This window comes from Hermetia illucens, chromosome 6 (genome assembly GCF_905115235.1).
Source record: "Hermetia illucens chromosome 6, iHerIll2.2.curated.20191125, whole genome shotgun sequence".
NCBI classification, from domain to species: domain Eukaryota; kingdom Metazoa; phylum Arthropoda; class Insecta; order Diptera; family Stratiomyidae; genus Hermetia; species Hermetia illucens.
Genome location: NC_051854.1, coordinates 101,357,666 through 101,383,962, shown reverse-complemented (window position 1 = coordinate 101,383,962; position 26,297 = coordinate 101,357,666). Strand labels below are relative to the sequence as shown.

Here is a 26,297-nt window from a genome sequence, read left to right as displayed (position 1 = left end):
GAAATCGGGGAAAGCAACAGGACCTGACGACATCGCATCTGAGCTCTGGAAAGCGAAGAGCTGGGACCCAACACTGTGGCTCAGTGAATTCTTTAACCGGGTTATTCAGGAAGGAAGAACACCATCTGACTGGCAAGAAAGTACCACTGTTCCAATATGGAAAAAGAAAGGTAGTCCAGCAGAATGTTCAAATTACCGTCCGATCCGGTTACTTTCCCATACTATGAAGATTTTTGAGCGCATTCTTGACAACCGTATTCGCGAAATCGTTGAAATAACCGTGAATCAAGCCGGATTTGTCAAGAGCTGCGGAACTACTGACGCAATACACGCTGCGCGGTTACTCATGGAGAAACACCGTGAGAAGCATCGCCCTCTTTACATTGCCTTTCTGGATCTAGAGAAAGCGTTTGACCGTGTACCACACGAACTCATCTGGTATGCTTTACGACAACACTTCGTGCCAGAAGAACTCGTGCGCTGGGTTCAATTGCTCTACTACGATCCGAAAAGTAAAGTTCGAAGTATGGCGGGTGTATCAAAACCGCTTCGTGTCTCTGTTGGAGTTCATCAAGGAAGTGCCCTCTCACCACTCCTCTTTGTCCTTGTTATGGACACCGTCACACGGGATATCCAACGTCCAGCGCCCTACACACTGCTTTATGCAGATGATGTTTTCCTAGCATCTGATAGCAAAAATGACTTGTTCTTGTTCAAAAATGGAATGATCGCCTCATGCAACACGGTCTCAGATTGAATTTAAACAAAACTGAGTTTTTGACGACCGATCCTCATGAAACAGACACAATCACTGTCAGCGGCAGTGATCTGCCCAGAACTGAGCGATTTAAATACCTCGGGTCAACGCTAGCAGCCAATGGAGAACTGCGTTATGAAATTACTTCACGCATTAGCGCAACCTGGATGAAGTGGCGTTCCACAACTGGTGTCCTTTGTGATCGACGTATCAACGAACGTCTCAAATCTAAAATTTACCGCAATGTCGTCCGTCCAGTCGCTCTCTATTGTTCTGAGTGTTGGCCGACTATAAAAGACAATGAACGGCGTCTTGCGGTAATGGAGACGAAGATGCTACGTTGGACTAGTGGCATCACACGTTTAGATCACATCCGAAATGAGGATATCCGCGATCGTTATGGGGTTGCACCGATCGTGGAAAAGTTACGAGAGAGGCGTCTTCGATGGTATGATCACGCAGTTCGTGCAAACGAGAATTCACTTGCCAAGATTGGTCTGAACATCGAAGTCGATGGTAAACGACCAAAAGGCAGACCTAAGCAACGGTGGCTTGATACGCTGGATGGGGATTTGAAAGCCTCGAGATTGCACCCAGATCAGGCATTCGATAGAGGCAAATGGCGAAGCCGATCACGACGAGCCGACCCCGCTTGTGAACGGGACAAAGGCTGAAGAAAAAGAAGATTTGACTCAGGTACTCATTCACAGCTGAGTCGACTGGTATCCGACGTTAAATCACGATACAAATACCACTGTCGCCAGCGAAATTTGAACCGCGACCTTCCGTACGATAGCCTTGTGCTCTAACCACTCAGCTATCCGGACACCATTTACCTTTTATACTACTATTTAAGAGAAAACCTCTCGTTGCTCAGCTCCACCATATGGAGGTCGGTTTTAAGATCTATTACGGCACCCATTTCGAAACAACCACCTGTCACTTGATCAGACGGGAAACCCGCGCTCCGATCAATCAAAGTTGCCCTTGCCAAATTCTGTTCAGGACGAGACAACAACAAACAAAATATTACCCCGGGCGCAATGAATCATCCTCCCCCTTTCCCAAACTGATATTGAGTATATCTTCAGTTGCTCAGCAGCGCCGACGCCACTTACCATCAAAGCATTGTAAGGCGAACCCGTCTCTTGGTCTCCAGACCGAGGAGACTGGGATTGACTCCCAAAATTAAACTGTATACACACACCTAGAATTGGAAGCATTGCTCCCACAACACTATTTAATTCAAAAGCAATCAATTCAAATCTTACCTCACTCCAAGGCGGATTATGATACGTATTCCATAGATTCATGAAATCATCAAACCACAGCTCATATCCTTGATACATATTCAGAAAATAGTGGCATATTTCAAAAACTTGACACGGTTTGCCCGTATCGAGAGGCTGTAGTTTAGGAAGAACTTCATCTAGAATTTCTTGTGTGGCGGATTTCGGGAAATGTCTGGAAATAACGAATTCACCTTAATTTTCACGAAATATTATGTAACTTCAAAATCAAGTACTTACACCGAACACGATTGTATCACCGATTTCAAGCTGGATTGTAACGATCTGTGTAAGGATAAACGATTAAAAACATGTCTCATCTCTTTTAGTTCTTATTTATTACTAATAGCTGCCCTTATTCCTCACCAGCAACATAAACGTTCGACCCCATTAAACAACTGCAAATGCGATACACCAATGCAAACTGCATAAAGTTCTGAATTTATTGTTTGAATTAGAACCAAATATTCTTTTGAAAGAATTGCGGATTTTCAATTATAAAGAAAAGTGAGTACAGGAAAAATGATACTGAGTGGTGATGGGTAGGTGGTGGGCCAATTTTAAGATTACTTGAAAATCCGCAACACTTAATAATCCATGTCAAAAATATTGGAGCGTTTTCAAAGAACTTTAGCATGCAATGGAATATCTTCCCTTGAACTCTTTCCCTTGTTACAAACAAAAGAAAATGAGATGAAATTCTACTGCCAAATCACCGCAAATCGAACATTTTTAATTGTTTGCTATCTTTTTAAAATACTCAACACTCTTCATGGAAAAATCGAAAAATATATTCCACTTGTATTATCCCATTTGCTAGTCGAGTCTGTTTTGTTAGGATTTCAAATTTGGTGAGCAATATTTATAAAATTACACGGGAATGATATCAGTGAAAAAATAGATTTTGAAAAGACTCTTACAAGGATCAATGGAAGTTCGAAAAGAAGCATTAGCTCAAAAGAATTCTGATTCTGATATGACTTTTATTCAATTCTTGTAACTAATGTCAATCTTTCGGGGAAAACCGGGAGTTAGTTCAAGTTCTGCTTGGAGGTATATGAAATAAGAGAGCACACAACAAACATAAACGACACCGAACGATCTTATTCCTATCAATGAAGTATAAATGTGGGACACAGGGTGGATGCAAATCAAAAAGTGGTGTCAAATTCCGCTTTTTTCCAATGGGGACGGGAAAATATTTTAAGCTTCCAACTCTTGTCAATTATTCCACAGTTACTCGAAATCTCGTAAACTTGCTCTTTTCGTTGTTCTTACCTTGTCATTATCAAACACAGTCGGGATGTTGTATTTACGGACAAACGAACTGTGTAGTTACCGCGTGTCCTGAGATATATGTGGAAATGATAGTTTATATTACTCAAAATTATATAATGCTTAGTTCGAATATTTGGGAAAGGGGTAAATTTTGAAGCAAGAAATCTTTCGGGGGCTGCCAGTGCTTTCTACATATACAGTCTGTCAAGTAAGAGCGTGGTCGACTTCACCGACAGGTAATGGAAGATTTCGCTCTAATTCCTTCGCGAGCCGATAGAGGGAAGCTTTATCCTTGATGCATTGTCAACAAAGATTCAGTTGTCGTTGATCTTTTGAAAGAGAATCACGTTAAACGCCATGAGTGCTAAGTCCGCGTCGCGCTACGAGGCTGTGTTCCTTTGCATCCACCCGAAAGGTCCCAAAATGTCGCAATCAGCGGCTGCTAAATATATGAGAAAGTCGAAGGCATTTGTACAGAAGTAGATACAGCGATATAAAGTGACTAAAAATGTCGATGATTTACCAGAACGTGGCTCGATAGGAAAAGTGAACAAAAAAGATGAAAAAAGAACAGTGAATCTGTTTTCGCGGAATCCATGCTTTAACACTGCGGCAAGGACAAGCAAAATTAATGGCAAAAGGTTTAGATATATCCTACGAAACTATCCGAACCCATCTTTGTACTCATGATCTGAAATGGCGCAACACAATGATGAAGCCTCTGTTGACTGAAAAACATGTGACAAAGCGACTTGCTTGGGCGCATGAGAATATTGATAGAAATTTTGAAAATATCATTTTTACTGATGAATGTTCTATATGGGCACGTTCTGTCCTCACGCGAGCCTGGTCAACTTCCACCAATAGGGTTGTTCAGCGGACCGTAAAACATGGAATAAATGTGCATCTTTGGGGCTGCTTCTCAAAGCAGGGATTCGGCACTTTGCAACTCTTTACTGGCAACCTAAATGCCGAGAAATCTACAAAAAGGCTTTACTGCCATCTGCCAAACGATGGTTTATCACAAGAAATGAAGATTGGATTCTGCAGGAGGACAACGATCCAGTGAAAGACTCAATTTGGCATCGTTACATTGGATTGGCGGTCGCAGTCGCCCGATTCAAACCCTATTGAAAATGTGTGGGCATATATTAAACGAAAGCTTCATGGAAGACGCACATACACTTTCAAGCAGTTGTCTTACGAAATTCGTCGGATCTGGAGATCCTTGCCACTAGAATACGCCGTCAAATTAGTAGAAAGCATGCATCGGAGATGCCAGGCAATTATCGACGCCGGTGGTGACTGGACACATTATTGGCCGAATTGCATCATTGTTTGTAATGTGTACAATGAATATATGAATATGACCACGCTCTTACTTAACAGACTGTAAATAGTCGAAAAATGCTGAAAAGATAATTTCATTTTTGAATATCAAAACAGAAAAACTTGAGTTTTTGTTTTGCTTCGTTGTGAATCTTCGATTTCGAGCAAGTTAACAAATTCTCACTTTGGAAATAAAAAAAATCTCATCACTCCAAACAATGAAGCCATCGTCAAGCAATTAAGCATGTGACCTACATCAGCAATCTAGTCTTTTACTTCCACAAGACAAATTTCCCAAAGGATTACTAATAATTCGAATACAAATCCTGTTTATGAGCAAACACTGAGAGTTACTAATGCTGATGATACCTAAGCAACAACTGAATGAATGGCATAAATGAATACAAAAATCCCAACCCCTCAGTCTATTCATGCGAAAATATTTAGTGAAAATATCTGAAATATACTGGTCTGTGTCATTATCGGCTATGTCATCAATGATGCTATTCAAGAATGAGCTTCCAACAAACTTTGCAAATGGAAGGAACCGTTCAATTAACGACGCTAAATCAATTTTTTCATTGTTCTTATCCTTCCCGGTCTTCTTCCTATATTCGTCATCAAACGAAAATCATAAAAATAAAATATGCGTTGTCTGTGTAAAAGTGATAACCTACGCGAAGAATTGATAAAAATTTCCTTTCGACGATGTTCTGTGCAGGTAAATTATGAATAGTTCATACAGCGGACGCCATTCAATTTGCAAATCATCGGGCGACAAGTAATATGGTTTCCTGGAATTAAAGAGAAATTTTAATTAGAAGATTGAATATTCATAAGTCATAAGTGTGAGATCGTCAAGTGAAATAATGAATGTACAGACGGAAATTAATATGCTAATTCGACTGGGTAATGTTTTATTTAACATTCAATTGAATTTGAAGAATCAAATTATGCATAGCGCAGTTGCTAAACTCTACTGCGCATTCAATTTGCTCAGCTCAGAAAATGATTATACACAATCCAGTTATTGATCGATAACTTGTTATATGATGGCGCAATAACCAATGCTCTCAAATACATTCATAATTTTGGGATATTTCTAGCCTCGTGATAACGATAACCAAACAAACATTCACAGAATCCAAAAAATAGCCTATCTTTATTGGACGATTGAAAGAGTGCTGGCTCAATTCCTTTCGTCCAATTTCCATAAGGCAGACAGAATCGAACCGTCACTTCAGGCCAAGGACAGTGATAGCAAGTGCGAGACGCCTATCAGCAAACTACCGGGCTTTCTTGTGGAGGGGTGGGATGGGGTTCGTCAGCAGCTCTATTTAAACACAGGGGATCTCTCTCTAGACAACATTGTCGAAGAGATGGTGAGGACTGCTGACAGGTGGAGCCGTGTTACCCATTACATTCGGGCCCTTCTCGTTGCTAAGAAGATAGAACTCGACCGGTGGAGGAGTCGGATGGCAGGAGGTTCCTTGAACTGATACTTCCCTTCCCCCTCTCCCCTCCCGTTGGTGAAAGGGAGAATTCGGGGACTAACCCAAAGTAATGTGATAAACGGTTCCAGGCTAGCTCTCTGACGATGGGGAGGTGTTTAGTTGGTAGTCCGACGAAGTACCAAACCGGCAGTCCAACACTGTGTGCGTAAATGCATTCACCTACCCTACCCCCCAAAAAAAAACTACCGGGCATAATTCTATTGCCACGGAACCCGAGGACAAGCTACGGAACGGAAACGGATGTTGGACTATTCTCTTGTATTTTGAAATGTGTGGAAACTAAACAGTCGTGCAGTACAAACGGTCCCTATCTTAGATTAATACAAGTCTTGGGAGCAAATAAACCTGATAACGTTAAAACCATGGAGCTCTCAAAGATAGCGGCGAAAAAGTCATCTAATATTTATCCAGAAAATATTGAGAAAGAAGGAAATCCCATTGTAAAAGCGTGCTGCTTGCTATTTTATGAATGTAAAACGTGGGATAAATACGATGGAAAGGAAGGAGCTAAGAGGTGACAGTGAAGATGACGGATGGTGAGGTGAGTACAACAGGAAACCGTATGATATTTATGACGACTCGAGAGTCTCTAACACGACGAAATTTGAAATGCTCCAATGGGCAACACTCAGCACCTTTGGATAAAATGGCATCACAATGGAGCCCTTACAGCGATCAGAGATCGAACTTTGTCTACAAGGCCATGACCGAAGATTATATTGTAGTTCAGCCAACACCTACATGTAGTTCATGGAGGAGTGTTAATGGACATGCTCTTATCTTTGTCGGCTAGTTTAGGAAGTAGATGATGTTCCTGGTATACTTATGCCTCTAAAATGTTCTATTGCTCTAATTTACGTGGCTGGATCTAATGAATGATATCAACATCAATAAAAAGTATAAAAACGAAGGATATATGAGGAATCTATGTTATTATTACTTAATTTTTGAGCAAAACATCGCCAATAATGAAAATTTGGGCGTGCATTCTGCAATGTGAACATTTTAAAATCTCGAACAGCGTAAAAGAAATACGGAACACCTAGATAGGTATGTGTTGGTTTCTTAGTACCAAAAGTACCAAATTTAGTACCTTTTGGAGTTCATTAGTACCTCAATACTTCATTAGTACCTCAATACTATTATTTTGCAGTACTTTTCGATCTAAATAGATACTTTTCAATACTTTTCAACAGAAACCGTGAGGGAGTAAGTATTTGGAAATATCAGGTTTTGCTAAATAACAATATAACCGTAGCGTAACGCTACCAGTTACACTGCCTGTTATTATACTGAACAACAACAAGTGAAACAAAGCAGTTTTTTCGAAGCATGTAGTAGACTGTAACGCATCATTTGACGTCGGTAGAGTTTGCCCGTGACCGTTTCGTTCGGTTTTAGCAGCTCATAGTATACCACACCCTGCTGGTCCCACCATATACACGGCATGATCTTCTCACCATGAATATTCGCTTTGGCCGTCGATGATGAGGCATGGCCGGGGTATCCCCACGTTACCCGACGCTTGGGATTATCGTAATGGATCCACTTTTCATCGCCAGTAACTATTCGATGCAGAAAACCCTTCCTTTCTTGTCGTTGGAGCAGATGTTCGCACGTGAAAAAACGGCGTTCGACGTCTCTTGGCTTCAGTTCATACGGAACCCAACTTCCGACCTTTCGGATCATTCCCGTTGCTTTTAAAACCGTTTAAAATGGCTTGCTGAGTGACTCCAAGTGTTTTTCCAAGTTCTTCTTCCGTTTGCGATGGATCTTGGTCGAGCAATGCCTCTAATTCTTCATCTTCAAAAATTGTTGGCCGTCCGGCGGGCTCTTCGTCTTCCAAGTCAAAATTGCCACTTTTAAACCGTCCAAACCACCTCTGACACGTTCGTTCAGATAGAGTATGGTCACCATAAACTTCCACCAAAATGCGATGACTTTCGGTTGCTTTTTTCTTCATATTGAAATAATGAAGTAGAACTCCCCGCAAAAACACATTATTTGGTACAAAATTGGCCATTTTCGTTGATGAAAAAAGTATTGTTGTTTACACTTCAATTAAATAATTTATACTGACGTTTGTGCCTATTGACAGTAGCTTTCCGATGAATGTTTGGAAATGTGGATCAATGGAATAAAAAACAAACTACGCCATCTATTGTGAAAACCGACAGAACTTATTTGTAGTCCTAATAGATACTTTTCAGTACTTTTCAACAGAAACCGTGAGGAAGTAAGTATTTGGAAATATCAGGTTTTGCTGAATGACAATATAACCGTAGCATAACGCTACCAGTTACGCTGCCTGTTGTTATACTGAACAACAACAAGTGAAACAAAGCAGTTTTTTCGAAGCATGTAGTAGACTGTATCATAAAAGGTACAAAATCACACACTAAGATGGGCATAAACTGGGACGACCCACTACGGATGCTGGCAGTTCGAAAACAACGCAATGTCATTTAAATACAATACTTAATATTTGAACTAATTAATTTTTCCAATTTTTTTTGTTAAACAATCCAACAATTGTTCTCTTTCTCTTAAATTTCATAGTCCAATTCACATTAAACAATTGCAAATTCTACTTTTTCATAATTTTCCAATGGTGGAAGCCAGAATTTACCGGGCCAACCGTTCGTTGACCTTCTCAACCTTGCCCACATTGCACATTACTGGGTGCAGACAGGCGATTGATCATGCTTGAGGTGATAACCTACTGCATATTCAACACAACAGTGTACGTTTTTGTTGACGCTGAACCGGCATGGACTTTTAAGTTTAAGGCCATGGACCGAGGACGAAATTAGCGGAACCGAGACCGGCTGATCGATTGACAGCGGATCAGCTACCCGGACAGTTGTAGAGGTGAATAATCTTAAACTTGTTCAGAAAAGGTTCTTGAACTTTGACAGATTGAATTCGGTGCATGTTTAAAATAAAATATCTGACGAAGAACAAAGGAATACCCGGTTTTTCTCAACCTAATTCTGACCAAATCGGGACGAAATTCAATGCGACAACCTACGACTTTAGTGTGCTGCTGTTCTTCTGCGTCGTGTAATCTGCCAAGAAATCTGATGACCACTCTCCTTTCTCGTGACGAAAACCAAATTTGTGGGGAATTGCTCTGCATGGGAGTTTCGGACGGGTGACCTCAATTTGACGTTTTACTTTGAGACTTTGTGGGATGTGCCGCAATGGTCGCGACTGACCGATCGTTGGATGCGTTTCCTCCCGGGGCCTTGTTTCGTCTGCGTTATTCACATATGCAGAGGTATCGACCTAGGGCTCCGGCGAAATATTAAGAATGAAAATATGCAAGCGGTTGTTGAGGAAGGGTGAATTGTTTTGAAAAATTTCTCCACGCGAACGTCGAACGGCGATCATGCCTGTTTAACGTAAAATGGAGAATTTTGTCTTCTCATTAACTTGATGTCTGAACGCCCTTAGTGTTTCAATATTGTCAACCCAAGGCTGATTTCATTCTTTGCTTCACTTTTTATTACCGCAGCTTATGAAAAAGATGGGAATCGACCGTAACTAGAAATCGTTTGTATTGGGACAACAGCTGCGTTCACAATATAATTTTGTTGATTCCAGTGAATGTGTCTATTGCAAAAGACAACCGTATTCGCGAAATCGTTGAAATAACCGTGAATCAAGCCGAACTGCGGAACTAATGACGCAATACACGCTGCGCGTTACTCATGGAGAAACACCGTGAGAAGCATCGCCCTCTTTACATTGCCTTTCTGGATCTAGAGAAAGCGTTTGACCGTGTACCACACGAACTCATCTGGTATGCTTTACGACAACACTTCGTGCCAGAAGAACTCGTGCGCTGGGTTCAATTGCTCTACCACGATCCGAAAAGTAAAGTTCGAAGTATGGCGGGTGTATCAAAACCGCTTCGTGTCTCTGTTGGTGTTCATCAAGGAAGTGCCCTCTCACCACTCCTCTTTGTCCTTGTTATGGACCCCGTCACACGGGATATCCAACGTCCAGCGCCCTACACACTGCTTTATGCAGATGATGTTTTCCTAGCATCTGATAGCAAAAATGATCTCGAGCAACTTGTTCAAAAATGGAATGATCGCCTCATGCAACACGGTCTCAGATTGAATTTAAACAAAACTGAATTTTTGACGACCGATCCCCATGAAACAGGCACAATCACTGTCAGCGACAGTGATCTGCCCAGAACTGAGCGATTTAAATACTTTGGGTCAACGCTATCAGCCAATGGAGAACTGCGTTATGAAATTGCTTTACGCATTAACGCAACCTGGATGAAGTGGCGTTCCACAACTGGTGTCCTTTGTGATCGACGTATCAACGAACGTCTCAAATCTAAAATTTACCGCAATATCGTCCGTCCAGTCGCTCTCTATGGTTTTGAGTGTTGGCCGACTATAAAAGACAATGAACGGCGTCTTCCGGTGATGGAGACGAAGATGCTACGTTGGACTTGTGGCGTCACACGTTTAGATCACATCCGAAATGAGGATATCCGCGATCGTTATGGGGTTGCACCGATCGTGGAAAAGTTGCGAGAGAGGCGTCTTCGATGGTATGGTCACGCAATTCGTGCAAACGAGAATTCACTTGCCAAGATTGGTCTGAACATCGAAGTCGAGATCAGGCATTCGATAGAGCCACAACTTGCCCACAAATCCCACAACCAGATTACCCTGCAATATACGACCTACCATAAGTTAGGCTATATTCGGCATTAACCAACAATTTCCTGTTCAAAATAAATTCAAAGAAGGATTGCAGAGCTATTCGGATCTCTGCCACCATTTCCCATTTCACCCCTTGAATTGTGTAGGCCATGCCATTCCAAAAAGATTCGATTAACATTCCAGAACGTCTCTACCAACCTCCAAGGCTAGTTACATGCATAAAATGAATTACCAGCTCCATTGAGCTCACTGACAGACAACAGTTTGACGACCGCTGTAACATTGTTTTCCTTGATCGAAATGCAACTCACCTGAATAATTGCGAGAGGAGCACGCAGAATTTGTTGACTTTCGCGGGCTCCAAGAAAGGCAGGGAAATCAGCTCCACGAACACTTTTATGAAATAAATGTGGTCCTCCTTCGAGAACTTCAATCCGTACAGTTTAATATAGCTGAAAAGATAAATGTCATGTCATTCGGAGCCAAAGCAAAATCTGAGTATTTATGAAATGTAAATAGATTCGGTCGAACTCTTCACGGCGTCCGCAGCACCATCTGCCCACATTCTCCGCAACCAATACGATGCTCCGGGCATGACGTCGTCAAATCACTCGTGGGCGCCAATCGACCGAATGTCAAATAATTGCACAATTTCCCCCCTGTCAAGGGAGCTAGTGAGAGTTGCGCGACCAGGACCTATCCTGAAACGAGAGAAAGTTACATTTCACTTACATTTGCAAGCGGTTCGCACAGTATCCGACCCCGGGGCTGATATCGCGCATTGCTAGGGCCTTTGCCAAGTCAGCCTTTATGCGAGCGAGCAAACGCTGTGACTCCGCGTCCACTTTGTCCGCGTAAGGCAGGTATCGATTCCACGGGAGCTCCTTCTGCGGTCTGAAGCCCAGTTTTTCGTAGCGGTCCTGATCGCGCCGCGAGCCCGTATCCGCGCCCGCCGCATCCTCCACATCGTCCTCGAAGTCAGACATCAGTGGGAAAGGAGTTCCTCGAGTCCTCGCAGTGTTAACAACGGAGTTCCCGAGACTGTGATCACGTAAGTACTCTGTTAAGTTGGACAGCGAACAGGTTCTCGTGTGCAGCGTCCGCAACAGCTGCTGCTGGTGATGATGTCTCCGCTGGCACCTTTCTCTGCCTCCGTAGCTCGGGAACTGTCACCGCGGAAGTGAAAACAAAAGAAAAACTTTTAGTCAAAGTTCTCATTCACCGCGCGCCGCCACTTTGCCTTGACACTCAAAATATAAGTCCCCCGTCCGAGAATTTACACTAAACAGAATAAGCGAGACGACTGACTGGACTTTTTCACAAGTTTCGATCCGAACTGTTCGCCGTGACAGTGACATTTAAACAAAAAAGATTTGTTATATCATTCTGCAGGTTAAATTGGAATATTTCTTTAAAGATGCCACCGACCTCTAGCGGTAATGCTACAAAAGCTTTCGAATTCAAAAGTTCAAGGAGCCCTTACGACCTTGCGTGTTGTAATTATAGCGGAAATATGCACTTTTTTAGTTTCTTTACTTTTTCAATCGTTTAGACAAACATAATGAGGTATATTCAACAATCGCATAAAATAGAAACAAAACTTGTGGATCCTTCTAGAAGTTTCGCGGTGGCTTACTCACTTCGCACCTACTCGCACGCAACTGCAACTGTTCAATTTTGCCGGTCATCTCTTGCGCGGCAGTTTTTGTAGATATATTACTAATGTTAGGAAACACGATCTGAATCATCGATTTCCTTGATTGAGCCCAGAGCCTGAAGGTCGTTTGCATATCTTTCTAGATGAAATTGACTGAATGGAAATGTAATTTTTCAGCCATTCGTTGAGATTTTAAAGTAAACTTGAATTGAATAAAGGAGACAGTTAACATCCTCTATGATTAGAATTAAGCATCAATTTCGCCATGTCTCCGTTTTTTGTTAAATTAATATATGTATGCGAGCAGCCAGATGGAACAGGGGGAGGCGGATCCTGGTCGGGGGTGACTCCAATGTCAGGGCACTTGAATGGAGCATACCTCACTCCGACTGGAGAGTGGAACGAATTCTCGACATGACGGTGAGAACAGGACTTATAGTCTTAAACACCGGATCTACCCCAACGTTTTGGCGTCCAGTCTCCGATGGATCCATTCCCGGAATAACCTTCGCGTCGGAATCACTGATGGGCGGGTGGCGAGTTGGAAAACTTCTCGGCAAATAACATTCAATATATTGCCTTCATGGTTAGAGCGCAAGGCTGTCGTACGGAAGGTCGCAGTTCAAATCTCACTGGTGGCAGTGGAATTTGTATCGTGATTTGACGTCGGATACCAGTCGACTCAGCTGTGAATGAGTACCTGAGTCAAATCAGGGTAATAATCTCGGGCGAGCGCAATGCTGACCACACTGCCTTCTATAATAGTATACCGTTACGGTCTTGAATGAAGGCCCTGATCCAACATGGATTGTTGCGCCAACGATTATTATTATTATATTGCCTTCGAAGCTGTTGGATCAGGTAGGGCTTACATGGAGGGCACTCCTGTGAGTGGTGGCATCGCAGCTGACACTGTCGTAAAATCAGTTATGAACATAATAACGACAACCTGCCGAGCTTCCTTGTTCAGAAGAGCATCGGGACGGGTCATATCTTCTGTATATTGGTGGACGGCGGAAACTGTTGAATTCCAGAAGGAGTACGGTAAACTCCGCCACTTGACAGAACGTTTAAACAACCGGAAGGAGGCATGTGCCACAATGAAGGAGACAGACTAGGCAACCCAATACAAAAGCAAAAGTTGTTACTGGCAGGACCTGGTCGGTTATAAACTGCTTACTTAAGGCCGAGCAAGTGGATCGTATTGTACGGATTGATGACACAACAAGAAGGCGCCAAGAGCTCATGGTATTCCGGTAGAGATATAAAAACTGGTGCTCCAATATCGGCCAAACGTACTGCTTGACGCATTCAACGGATCCCCGGATAAAAAAAAAACTTATCAAAAATAGACTCGATAAAGCGATACGCCCTGCCAGAGACTTACCCCCACGGTAGTTCGGGTTTAGAAAGAGAATCCCAATCAAACCAACGATTAAGTACCTTAGATTGACAATCAACTCAAAGACAAACTTTATCAAACAAATTAAAGCGACAGCTCACAGGGCTGCAGCTAGACTTTCGGCATTAAGTCGGCTAATGGCAAACGTTGCGGTCCCACATCTAGCAGGTGACGCCTTTTAATGAATATAACGTCATCTGCTCTACTCTACGGCGCAGAGGTATAGGCTGATACTCTTAGCAAGGAGTAAACGCCTTGCACAAATACAGAGACGGGGAACTTTGCGGGTGAAATTTACCTATCGTACTCTCCAAACCAACCGCCATCGCAGGAGTGTTGCCCTTTTTGCTAAGGAGCATAAAGCCATATACAACACAAGGATGGAGAGCCAAGGGAGGTGGTTGCCAATGAAGAGCGCAACATACACTAAATGAGAGGCAATCCTCTTCGCAAAATGAGAGAAGAGGCAGATGGACTGCGCGGTTCATGGGTAACCTAGGTGCGTGGCTGAATTGGAAGCATGGTGAGACTGACTATTTCCTTAGCCAGCTCCTAAATGGACATGGAGGTTTTCAAGGCACGATCTCCTGATTGTGTTTTGCAATGGGGTTATGGACAACGTTGCTTACACCTTTTAATTTATTTAAACACAGCAGAGCTCTCTCCCGACAACATCGTCTAGAGATGATGAGGACCGCTGACAGGTGGGTCCGAGTGGCACATTATGTTCGGGCTCTTCTCGCTGCAAAGAAGATATAGCTCGACCGCTGAAGAGGGTAAATGGCGGGGCATTGCCTAAGTTATCAGTTCCCTTCCTGCATTCCCCTCCCATTGGTGAACCAAATTCCCTGCTTTGAAAGCTCTCTAAGGCGGAAGAACTAATGTGACAAATGGTTCCGGGTTAGCTTTCTAAAGTTGGAGAAATCTTTAGTTGGTAGTCGGACGGCGTACCGTGGAAAAAGTCCAACACACACACCCTCACCCCAAAAAAATTATTCTATTTTAATACTTATTTAATTGCCATTTACACCTTAATGGGTCCAAGGGCCTCAACCACGCATACCCGCCATTATCCATGGTTCGCTCAGATGCGTTTTGGTTCCTTCCCGAACTTTCCACGGCGCTTGCATTTCTCCCCGACTGTATTGCGCCATGTGTTCCTGGGGCGGCCCACTCGTCGACAATGTTGAGATAGTGGATTTCACTGCTTGACCTAGCCAGCAATGGATTTGCCACCTTTCCTTAATGTGAGGCAACTGTTTTCCAGTGTATGCCGCCTTAGTAAGGAATTCCAAACTTCCCGTTTTTTCGATGAGTTCTCCACCAAGTTGAAGCTACCTGACGTCTCGGCCTAATGGGGCAAGGTCTGCCATAGATATTGTCCCTAGAGATTTCCCGAACTGGATTTTCTGCACCCATAGGAAATAGGTGGGTCGCCGACCAAATCTGATTGAGATGAACTTTTTTCACAATCAAGCAGTCACGATAAAGCTACTTAATTTCATTGACATCATCACAATGAAATTATTTATCCTCCTGTAAGGTTAAAGACTCGCAATTTCACTTGCTAAGAATCCAAGGTTACGAAGAATACATAAGGATTTGCAACATTGTCTTCTATTGTTAGACGTTTCAAACGAAACAGTTCTTTTATCTGCCTTACATATAGATCAGAGTCAGGCTAGTGAATCTAGTGAATTGATTAAAAATATGCTCGAATTTATTGATCGGATGCTCTCTGTTCATCGATGGTGCACAAACTGAGTGATCTTCAACTTACTAAACATTTTCATACTTAAGTGTACTAATGATATTAAACCAGAATAATTGGTCTTCTTGTCTTTTCAATTTCCTTGAGTTTCTAGCCTTTTTTGCACGCACACGGAGTGTTGTACTCCCGCAACGGTACGCCATCGGAATACCAACTAAACACCTCCCCATCCTCAGAGAACTAGCCTGGAACCGTTTGACACATTACTTCCAACTAGTCCTCCCGCTCTCTCCTCTTCCAACTAGTCCCCCCTCTCGTAGGAAGAATTCAAATCAAGAAATTCCTTTCAGCAATAGGAAGGGAGATGAGGCCGGAAAGCTCAATCTTCTTCGCAACAAGAAGAACCAGAGCGTAATGTGCAACATGACACCAATTAACGATTTGCGCGAAAAAGCTCATTCTGAGTCCAATGTTAACCCCCCGTTGGTTTTGGCTCTATTTATTGATCTCTCTAGCCTTGGAAAAGAATGGACGTGGCTCATATTTTTAAATGGTGGTCCTCGCTGTAATGCTGAAGATATTTTCATGCTTTGCAAGCACTAGATTAAGACGCTTCTCCTCCTGTGAGATGAGGTAAAGTTTCGTAGAAGTGATTGCATGTAGTTTCTCGAGATCAGTGAACAGATCAGCGTAGTTAGTTTCTGAGGTGTAGTTTTCGATCCATCTACGTCCTAGCAATGCATTGCAATCATTCTCTATAGCATTATGAGTTAGCGACGACCGCAACATACCAAGTTTAGCTTCGATGTTACTCCTCCGATGGTGACCTGTATAACTCGTGATTTGCTGGCCGGAGTTGTAAAGTTCGACACAAGACGTGATCATTGATAACGTTCGAATTTTCTGCTGGTTCTCGTTTTTGTGCTAAATTACAAAAACCGCTATACATGGCCGATTTCATTCCGAAATTGGTTCCGGAAATATCAACCGCCGCAGCCGTTACATTCACTGCTAGGTACTCGGTCGTTTTTAAGCTTTTATATGAAACAAAACTTTATTAGAATCAATTCGATGTCTGTCTGTCCGTCTGTCGATCAGTCGGAAACGGCTGAACCAATTGTCACGAAATATGGTGAGAACGTGTGGTCTGTGAATCCCTTTACATATAGCAACTGCCGCCATTTTGTGTTGAGTTTCTGGTGCGCTTCCCATATATGTGAAAGGGGGTGAAAGGCCTATAGAAAAATGTCCAATCTCCAACTGTTTCCATTTAAAGGATTGAGTCACCAATTGAAGAATATAGTTGCAGCATCAAACAGTTAGATTAACAAATCATACTTATTACAATAACAATTCTTAGAGGCCAACAACATCAACTGCAGTCGCAATTCTTCTAGAGATAAAAATGTCCTGAAGTACCAAAATGAGCAACTAATGATTCAATTTTGTCAAACTCACAAGACCGCGATCTTTAGCCTGCCCGAAAATTATGATAAAAAATTAGAAACGGAATAATAATTAAATTACGATGTATCATATCAAAAGGTAAATAAACTCCATTCTCCGCAGAATACATTTATTATTTGCGTCATAAGAAATGGTGACCAAACAAAAATTTGAATGCAGATTGAGGCTACATATGCACAGATGCCGATATTAGTGAATATCAGCGCGATTTACGACCATAAATAAATTCGTCGGATAAGATAATTTCGGAAAAATAGTGAAGAGAAATGCTTCGAGTATAAAGTATATATATTTTGGATGAATTTAGGTATGCGCTGACCGATACGGATTGTGCTTGGCTTTCCAGCACCTTCAGAGCACAACAGGAATACACAGCAAGAAAATATTATGTTCTATGCCCTCCTCTAAACAAAAAAAAAATATTTCACAAGGACGAAAACGGACTTCGCTCCAGAGAAAAAGATAAATGATCAGCTATTGCGAACTTAAACTTGGAATGCTTTACACTATCGAAAGTTCCACAAAAACGAAATATTGATCACGCCACAGTATAGTGTCTGCCATGGCCTAGAGTTGGAAACGTGGTGTTCCATTATCATCCATCAGTACATATTTTGTTTGGCACAAATTCTCCAACACCTCACTTTAATATTGAAGCAAATTACGAATGAATTGATTCTCGCCACTAAAATTACCGCACAAATTATCCACCAGAGAGTTGGCAATAACTCCACTACTAATGACTCTCTATTTCGTCTTTTGCAGGTTCCCTTAAGTTTATTTCTCAACAGATCCTACGAAATAATTCGTTAATCTTTCGAAGGCACTGTTTGCTTTGATTGCATGATAACAATACGTGATGGAAAGTACAGAATCATTTAAGTGCGCTTCCAAGTGCACAAAGTGGTTCAAATGCGCTAACAATAAGTTGAACGAACATGTGTGACCGCGCTATATTTAAATTCGCAAACAACTGACCCAGTTCCTCTTGTTTATAAACCATATCTCTCTTCCTCACTGGTCGCAACAAAGGACAAGGCAAAGTATCAGCGGGATCAACACTTAACTACCAATACCTCAATGTCTGTTGAATCCATTATCAGTTCAGTACAATGTAATACTTCCTCAACTTTACCACTGACTTGATTATACCCAAAAATCTTATACTTTTCTTGCTTACAAGATCCGTTCTGTTTGAAATTTTTAAAATTACTCGAACAAATCTGTAATGTCTCCGTTTTTTTATCATTTCAGGCCTCAACAAAGACTGCGCGAATCATTTTTCGAGATATTTTTATTATTCCTCAGAAGAAAGACGCCACTTTTATGAGTTCGTTGCGCATTTAAACTATTCGCCATCTATATATATATATACAGTTTTTTGAAGCTTCTCCACCAGGAGCCGCACCGAAATAATGCTGGCGCTAAAATTAGCTCAACTCAGCATACGAAACGGTTTTTTGCGCTGCTTGCACCAAACCGGGAGTGTGATGTTGAGCAAAGGTAAGTTGAGCCATATGGCGTGATATAATAGGGTCTTGTTGTATTTCTGAAAGCACACATATATTTTTTTTTTTAGAAATCGGAAAAGTTCATCAACATCCCGACGAGCTTGGTCAAAGTATCAAATCAGCTGTGGACACGTTGGAGCTTTTCGATGCGCTATCACAGCATGAGAAAATTATGAACAGCGAACTTGTTATGCAGAGTTTGAAGACGCTTTTTACTTTGCAGAAAAGTGGAAAGTATGTATTCCTTATAGACGGCACTTAGTCGATGTATTTCAGCAATTAGTTAAGCGACTCACGATAATTTCCATGATGCAATCAGAATATTTCTTTCAAAAGGCTTAATGAAGGATCTATATCGCATTCACAACTTTGATAAGGGAGAGGGACCTAAAAAGTAATCGATAACCACCGCTTTCTTCAGAGCGGGCCCTGTAAATTATTGTTCCAGGGCACTTGCTTAGTGAAGCCCATTTTTAGTTTTAATTATTGCGTCTCGCTGCACAAATTAGGTTTAAAGACCATTGACACTGTTTGTACAATTGCTTTGAAAGAGGCAATTGTGTCGAAAATGTTTTATTGAGACCTGAGTTTTTCAGATCGCGCTTGAAGTGGCACTATAATCACTACTGGAACTATTCTAGGAAACGCCAGCAAAAGCTTGCGTCCCAGTCCGAGCTCTCCGTATGCAAAATAGCAAAAGCAATATCAGAAACTGAAACTGCCCAACTATTTCATCCGTGAGCTCTTTTTAAGGTTTTGCGTAAACACAAAACCTTATTAAAATCGGTTTACTGTCTGTCTGTCTGTCCGTCACACGCATTTTTCTCGTAGACGGTTATAGCGATTGACACCAAATTTGGTAGAAAGGTGGGAACTGTGAACGCTCATGCATATAGTGAGTTATATCCTTTTACAACGAATTTAAGGGGGGGGGGGGGTAAATTTTTTTTTCATCAAATATAGTCATGTGGGGTATCAAATTAAGTCTCGGTTAGTACTTTTCGAAGCCGGTCTTAGTTTTGACTTTTGTTGAAAAGGTGGGGAGTGCGGGGGGTTGAAAGTGATCATTTTTTTAACGAACCCATTCTCAGGAACTACCAAAGCGAAAAATCTGAAAAAAAATCAGGAGGCTGCCACTATATGGTGCCTAGGCTCCGAAATACCCTCCATACCGATACCGGCTCAAATAAAGTTAATAATAGTAGAGGAAAACCCCCCTTAAGTTCACCCTAGAATCACAAAATTTTGTAGCAATGTAGGCTACAGTATGGAGCATAATCCTGCCAAAATTGGTGAAAATCGCACTATTACTAACAAAGTTATACTAGGTCAAACTGTCACTCCTCTACAAATTCAAGACTTCGAATGTCAATATCACTTGAAAATGGCTATTTTCACATAATATATGCATATTTTACTTGTTACATGCTAATGGGACAAATGCACACTCAAATCTCTTTATAAAAGAAATACACAAAACCTTTCATACCTGAAACGTCAAGTTTCCGGTTTCCCGACTTGTTTAACGTTGCAATGAAGAAGGTCCGTACACTTTCGCTGCTGTTTTTGCAAAAATCACCAAAATCATCAACTAGGAATTAAGTTGAAGCTCCAGATTTGCGTAAAAAATGAAGGACTTGCACCATTCGAATCTGTTCCGACAGTCGGACAGCATTATCAGCACTAAACAGCAACGACATATTAAGCAAGTTGGTGTGGAGTTGTCATCAGGTGCTGCTGAAACTTGGCCGACTGAACGAAACATTCCTTATGTGGGTGCCAGGACACTCAAACATCGCTGATATTGAGGAAGCTGACAGACTAACTCGCCAAGGTTCTGTGGATCCACAATGGTGGGGCCAGAACCAACTTTTGACATCCGGCCATTTACTATCAAACCTACTCTGAAGGTGGAAACGCAGAGATTCACACAACCGAATGGAGAAATTTGAACTCCTGCCGTCAGGCAAAAGTATTTATGAAGCAACCCAAAGCCGCTGGAACGGCATTTTTATTGCCCTTTAAGTAGTTAAGTCCTTGAGGGTTTTATGTGAGCACCTGTCTGAAAGACTTAATCCCACGGTCTTCTTAGGATACGGATTGATTTTGTGACCACAATCAAAGCCTCGCTGAGACAAACAACAACAGTACCAGTCTATACCAAGTGCATGGCTTAGCATTCATACTGGTGGATGCAAGACCTACCTAAATCTCTACGGAACTAAGGAGTACGGCACCCGTGTTGAAACGCAACACCATGCCGAGGCCAGAAAGTCTCTTCTCGCTTGAGCATAACCACAATCCCCATTAAACTCCCACTAGGGGGCCAACCGCAAACAACCGTGCTGTACTCACACACAACGAAGTATGAAAGTCTAGGGGTTATCCCGGTTCCCATGGTACTAGTATACTCCTGGTGACCAAATTGCCACTTCAGATGATTCCCCGTGCAGACTCGGGTCTGATCGCCCTAATTAGGCCTTTGGAGCATTCGCCTACTGCATCACGGCCGGCAAGCCAAAGTGAGTACAGCGTCTCCCGGTGCTCGCACATGCCCCTGCAAAATCTAATAGACTCCCAAATCCGCCTTGAAATTTCGACAACATATTCTAGGATAGCTAGGCTAACAATCTATGCAATAAAAAAAAAACGACTCTGAAAACCTCCTAACATCCCCCCTTTCGACAACGTCAACGATGGGGTTTCCTTCTTTATTCTGCAAAAAAAACGAAAACGAAGAATTCCAGAATGTCACAGACTTTATGGTCGTGTTAAAATCTGAAAGAAATTTGAGTTTGTGAAACCGCAATTGCTTTATTAATCGTTGTGTTACGGACCACGAGAAGTTTCAATGAACGTGAAAACAGATGATCAAAAGAGCACCTGCATGCTTCCTTCTATACCTCAGATACTTGAAAAGACACTAAATTTCAATCGGTTTTTATATTCTTATATAATTTTCTGATAACTTTCTTCAATTCTAGCTCATCGCTTCAAACATCACAAATAGCCGCTCATCCACAATTCGAGAAACTGTGTCGTGACTTGCGTAGAGCCTCACGATCTCTAGAAATAAATGACATCATCCAATCACTGAAAATCCTTTCATACATCGGAATACCTGCAAACAGCAACATTATGCACATCCTCTTAAATCTGCTACGAAAACAAATCAATGATATCAGCTTAGCGCACATTGTATTCCTGGACTTTTTACTGAGAAAATTAGAGAGGACTCCTCTGGTCGAGGCTCTGCGAATGGCCCTGCCAATGCTCTTCCAGATTCAGTTAAGCTCACAAATCGATCATGAAAATGTACCAGAACTTGTGGAATTGCTCACATTCGCAGCGAATAATAACACTTCAGATAAATGCGTGATGAGTATTGTGAGTGCGTTAACTCTGCACGGGGAGAGCTTAAAGGTGGATGCCGCTGTGCAGATTGTATGGGCATTAACCGAATTGCAAAATTTTAAGCCATCACACGATAGACTGCTTCATAATTGTTTTAATATAATTAGCTCAAAAATAATGCAACTGTCCTTCGAAAAAGTTGATTTGATTTTACATAAAACTATCAACAAGACTGTATTGAAGTTCGATTCATTTTATTCCGAAGACCTTCTGGACGCCGCAGCCCAACATGCAGTGCAGAATGATATTGGCTTCACCAACGCTATGTTTATCTTGAAAAAATTTAACAAACTTGTAAGTAAACACTTATTGAAACATTACTACTTTGAAAAATATTTGTTTCTTGCAGAGTTTTGTAAACAAACCTCTTTTGGACTATACAGCGAACAAGGTGCTAGAAAATCCACAGTGGATAAAGTCCTCGCGACCTGCTCTATATTTAGGCTTCTTGACCGCATTCTCTATCGCAAACTATACACCCAGCAATTGGGAGTCGATAAAACCGTACTTATTCGAAAACCCAATAGTCCGCTCTGCTAGAAATGAGCTGCCTTGGATGAAATTCAACTTAGAACTTCTTTCGATCGGCTGCTATTCAAAAGATCTACTTGAAAAAGTATTTGATGATGATTTCCTTGACTTACACTTAGCACGTGAGCAAAATCTCTTAGACTATCTGCAGATGTTGTTACTTTATCAATGCACGCAGACAGTATACGCACAATATGATGGCAAATTGCCAGATCGCAGATTTATTGATAAAGCGATCGAACTGAATTTCGAGAAGCAGCAATTCCCTCTGAAAGCATGTCTAGAAAATATTTTTGGTGGCGAGGAGTACGTTGGCACAAAGATCTCAACACGTTTCGGCCAACTTATTGACCATATCATCGTTTTTGATAAAGATCAACGACCAGTCATTGTAAATGAGACAGCGACACCGGAAACGGAGCAAGCGGTAATGATGATTGAAGACATCAAAAAGGAAAGCAGCAACATGTAAGTATAAATATTTTCTGTCGAATGGCTCTTTGTTGTGGCTTGATTGCAGAGGATGTTTCGTAAGATTTAGGCGCCATTAAATTCATATTTATCTCCATAAATTGCGTAGAAACCATTAAGTCACTGCGTATGCTCTTGCTGCTGAACTTGGCGTAAATTAAGAAATTATTTTTTTAATGAAAATATACTAGGGATGCACCTCTTGAAGGAAAGGCGAGAAGTATCTTGCTTTCTCTTTACCAATCCTAATATATATGCGAACTAGTTCTTAAAATTTTTTCTGAACATAATCAGCAATTTGGAAAAGCTTTTGTATACCCTTGCTGCCTTCTTGGCTATAGAAGGAGCTTTCAACAACGTCAGTACCAACGCCATCAAGGAAGCCTTGACCGGTATTGGATTGGAGGGGTATCTCACGCATTGGATTATATCCATGCTGAGTACCAGGATAATCCAGTCCGATCTGGGAGGCAACCACTTGACCAGAGCTGTGAACAGAGGCACGCCCCAGGGTGGTGCCATCTCACCGGTGCTCTGGTTAATAGTAATTGACAAAATTTTACGTACATTGGACAGCAGCGGGGTGAAGGTGGTGACGTATGCCGACGACTTGGTGATATTAGTATCAGGGATGTTTCTGTCCATTATGAGCGACATCATGGAAGGAGCGTTGCGAAAGGTGTGCCTGTCACCCGCAAGATGCGGACTCAGCATAAACCCAACCAAAACGCAACTGATGCTATTCACCACCAAGACAAGGGTATCTGAATTCCATCTATCACGGCTGAATGAACAAAGATTGGTTCTTTCCTCTAATGTAAAGTATCTGGGTGTAATCCTGGATCCTAAGCTAAATTGGAGGTTGAACATAGAACTGAGGGTTAAGAAAGCCTGTATAGCCTTCTATGCCTGTAAGAGAACCTTTGCAAACAAATGGGGTCTCCGGCCGAGGATGGTTCTCTGGATGTACACCGCTGTAGTGCGTCCGATCCTGACGTACGGCTCTATTGTATGGTGGCAGGCTTTGAAGAAGAAATACATAGAACGAAGCTTAATAGGATTCAAAGAACCGCGTGTGCAGGTGCTAGGGGGGCTCTGCAGTCCTGCCCGGCAGATGCTCTCAATGTACTCCTGCATCTCCTCCCTCTAGACCTCCACATCAAATATGTTGCAGCGTGCAGTGCCGTCAGACGACGTGAGTCCGGATGCTGGGCAGCGAAGTCCTACGGCCACAGCAACATCCTGGATGAAATACCTCGAGAAATCTGGGCATCCCCCACGGACTATGTCACACGCAAGCTGAACTTTACGAAAAACTTTGCTGTGGACCTTCCAACCAAGGCAAAGTGGAAGACCGGCGACGTGTTGCAAGACTATGACACGGTATTCTTTACGGACGGATCAAAGATGGCCTATTGAGTCGGCGGGGGGGTTTTCTCGAATACACACGGTGTATCCAAGTCGTATGGTCTCCCAGGTTTCACCAGTGTATTCCAGGCGGAAGTACTGGCGATATTGGAGGTCTGTCGATTGCTGGAGCGTGATTCGAGCCCCAAGCCATTCTGACCGACAGCCAAGCGGCCATCAAGGCCTTGTACTCAACGACGACATCTTCCCGGCTGGTGGGGCAGTGCAGAGACGCGCTCAACCATCTGTGCGGCACGCTCAAGGTCACTCTCCTCTGGATTCCCGGGCATAGGAACATAGAAGGAAATAAGTGGACTGACGGATTGGCCAGGCAAGGCTCTGCTCTTGGCAGTCCCTCGGCGAATACAGTCGGTGTTCCGCTGACGGCTGTCGGGGGCCGAATCTACTCGCACTACCTAGCAGCCGCGGGCTTGAAATGGCGAAGGCTTACAAGCTGTGCCAAATCAAGGAGAATTTGGCCCGCTTATAACAGCCCGATCACGAGAGCTCCTGTGCCAGACGCGTGCAAATGCATTCAAGATTACGGCGGTCTGCACGGGGCACTGGCCCATAGGGGACCATGCCGTTAGGCTCGGCTTACCCTACAACTCGCATTCCCGAAGCTGCGGAGAAGGAAGGGAAACCCTCATGCACTTTCTCTGCGATTGCCCAGCTCTAGCTCGAGTCAGGCTGCGGACACTGGGTAAACCATTCTTTGGGGACCTCAGTGAGATTTCTAGCTGCAGGGTCGGAGAGCTGCTTTCCATCGTGAATGCTACGGGCTGGCTCTGAAGATCCGAGCCGGCTGGACTCTGCTTCCCTGTTCCTATAACAACAGTCACGGTCTTAGGAGTTTGTGGCATCAAAACGGCGCACCAAAGCGCTAATTGGGCTCCTCGGAGCGGCCACTGATACCTACCTACCTACCTATTTCTAATTCATACAATTTGCCGGTCTTTTCTTTATTTTTAATTCCCGATACTTCTTCTATTCCTTTAACCTTTGTCCCGTTCACAAGGGGGGTCGGCTCGTCGTGATCAGTTGCTCCACTTTGCTCAATCAAATCCTTGATCTGGATGCAATCGCGAGGCTTTCAAACCCCCATCCAGCGTATCGCGCCACCCTTGTTTCCGGCCTTTTGGTCGCTTACCATCGAACTCGATGTTCAGACCAATCTTGGCGAGTAAATTTTCGTTTGCGCGAATTACTTGACCATACCATCGAAGACACCTCTCTCGCAATTTTTTCACGATCGATGCAACCCTATATCGATCGCGGATATCCTCATTTCGAATGTGATCAAAGCGTGTCACGCCAATAGTCCAATGCAACATCTTCGTCGTCATTACCACGAGACGCCGTCTATGTGTTTTATAGTCGGCCAACACTCAGAACGGTAAATCTTAGATTTGAGACGTTCGTTTATACATCGGGCACAAAGAATAACAGTTGTGGAACGCCACTTTATCCAGGTTGTGTTATTGCGTGAAGAAATTTCATAACGGAGTTCTCCATTGACTTATAACATTGATCATTGACCAGTGACCACTTATAACATTGACCATTCAGTGTCCATAACAAGAACAAAGAGGAGTGCTGAGAGGGCGCTTCCTTAATGAACATCAACATAGACACTAAGCGGTTTTGATATACCCGCCACGCTTCTAACTTTTCTAATTCTGGTAGAGCAATTGAATCCAACGCACGAGTTCTTCTGGCAATAAACGTTGTAGTAGAACATACCAGATGAGTTCGTGTGGCACACGGTTAAAGCTTTCTCTAGATCCGAACATGCAATGTAAAGAAGGCAATGCTTCTCACAGTGTTTCTCTAAGAGTAACCGCCCAACGTGTATTGCGTCAGTAGTT

At 42.6% G+C, this 26,297-nt stretch overlaps 2 protein-coding genes across 4 annotated transcripts in view; one reads left to right on the top strand and one right to left on the bottom strand.

Annotated features, from left to right (window-relative positions):
* The window catches only part of LOC119658575 (proteasome activator complex subunit 4B-like), a 24,558-nt gene extending 12,045 nt beyond the window's left edge, over positions 1 to 12,513 (bottom strand). Inside the window, exons 1-6 of one of the 2 annotated variants that reach the window (XM_038066022.1) lie at positions 11,591 to 12,513; positions 11,170 to 11,310; positions 5,331 to 5,447; positions 5,121 to 5,261; positions 2,287 to 2,331; positions 2,029 to 2,221 (exon numbers count right to left, since the gene is read on the bottom strand). In XM_038066022.1, coding sequence (XP_037921950.1) covers positions 2,029 to 2,221; positions 2,287 to 2,331; positions 5,121 to 5,261; positions 5,331 to 5,447; positions 11,170 to 11,310; positions 11,591 to 11,844 — 891 coding nt within the window. In that variant the 5' untranslated portion in view covers positions 11,845 to 12,513. The remainder of the gene's footprint in view (positions 1 to 2,028; positions 2,222 to 2,286; positions 2,332 to 5,120; positions 5,262 to 5,330; positions 5,448 to 11,169; positions 11,311 to 11,590) is intronic. The other variant, XM_038066023.1, reaches the window with a different exon arrangement.
* The window catches only part of LOC119658577 (FAST kinase domain-containing protein 2, mitochondrial-like), a 16,250-nt gene continuing 1,724 nt past the window's right edge, over positions 11,772 to 26,297 (top strand). The window contains exons 1-5 of one of the 2 annotated variants that reach the window (XM_038066026.1): positions 11,772 to 11,909; positions 18,350 to 18,598; positions 18,675 to 18,840; positions 21,591 to 22,314; positions 22,370 to 23,019. In XM_038066026.1, coding sequence (XP_037921954.1) covers positions 18,511 to 18,598; positions 18,675 to 18,840; positions 21,591 to 22,314; positions 22,370 to 23,019 — 1,628 coding nt within the window. In that variant the 5' untranslated portion in view covers positions 11,772 to 11,909; positions 18,350 to 18,510. Of the gene's footprint in view, positions 11,910 to 17,989; positions 18,210 to 18,349; positions 18,599 to 18,674; positions 18,841 to 21,590; positions 22,315 to 22,369; positions 23,020 to 26,297 lie in introns of those variants that run through there. The other variant, XM_038066027.1, reaches the window with a different exon arrangement.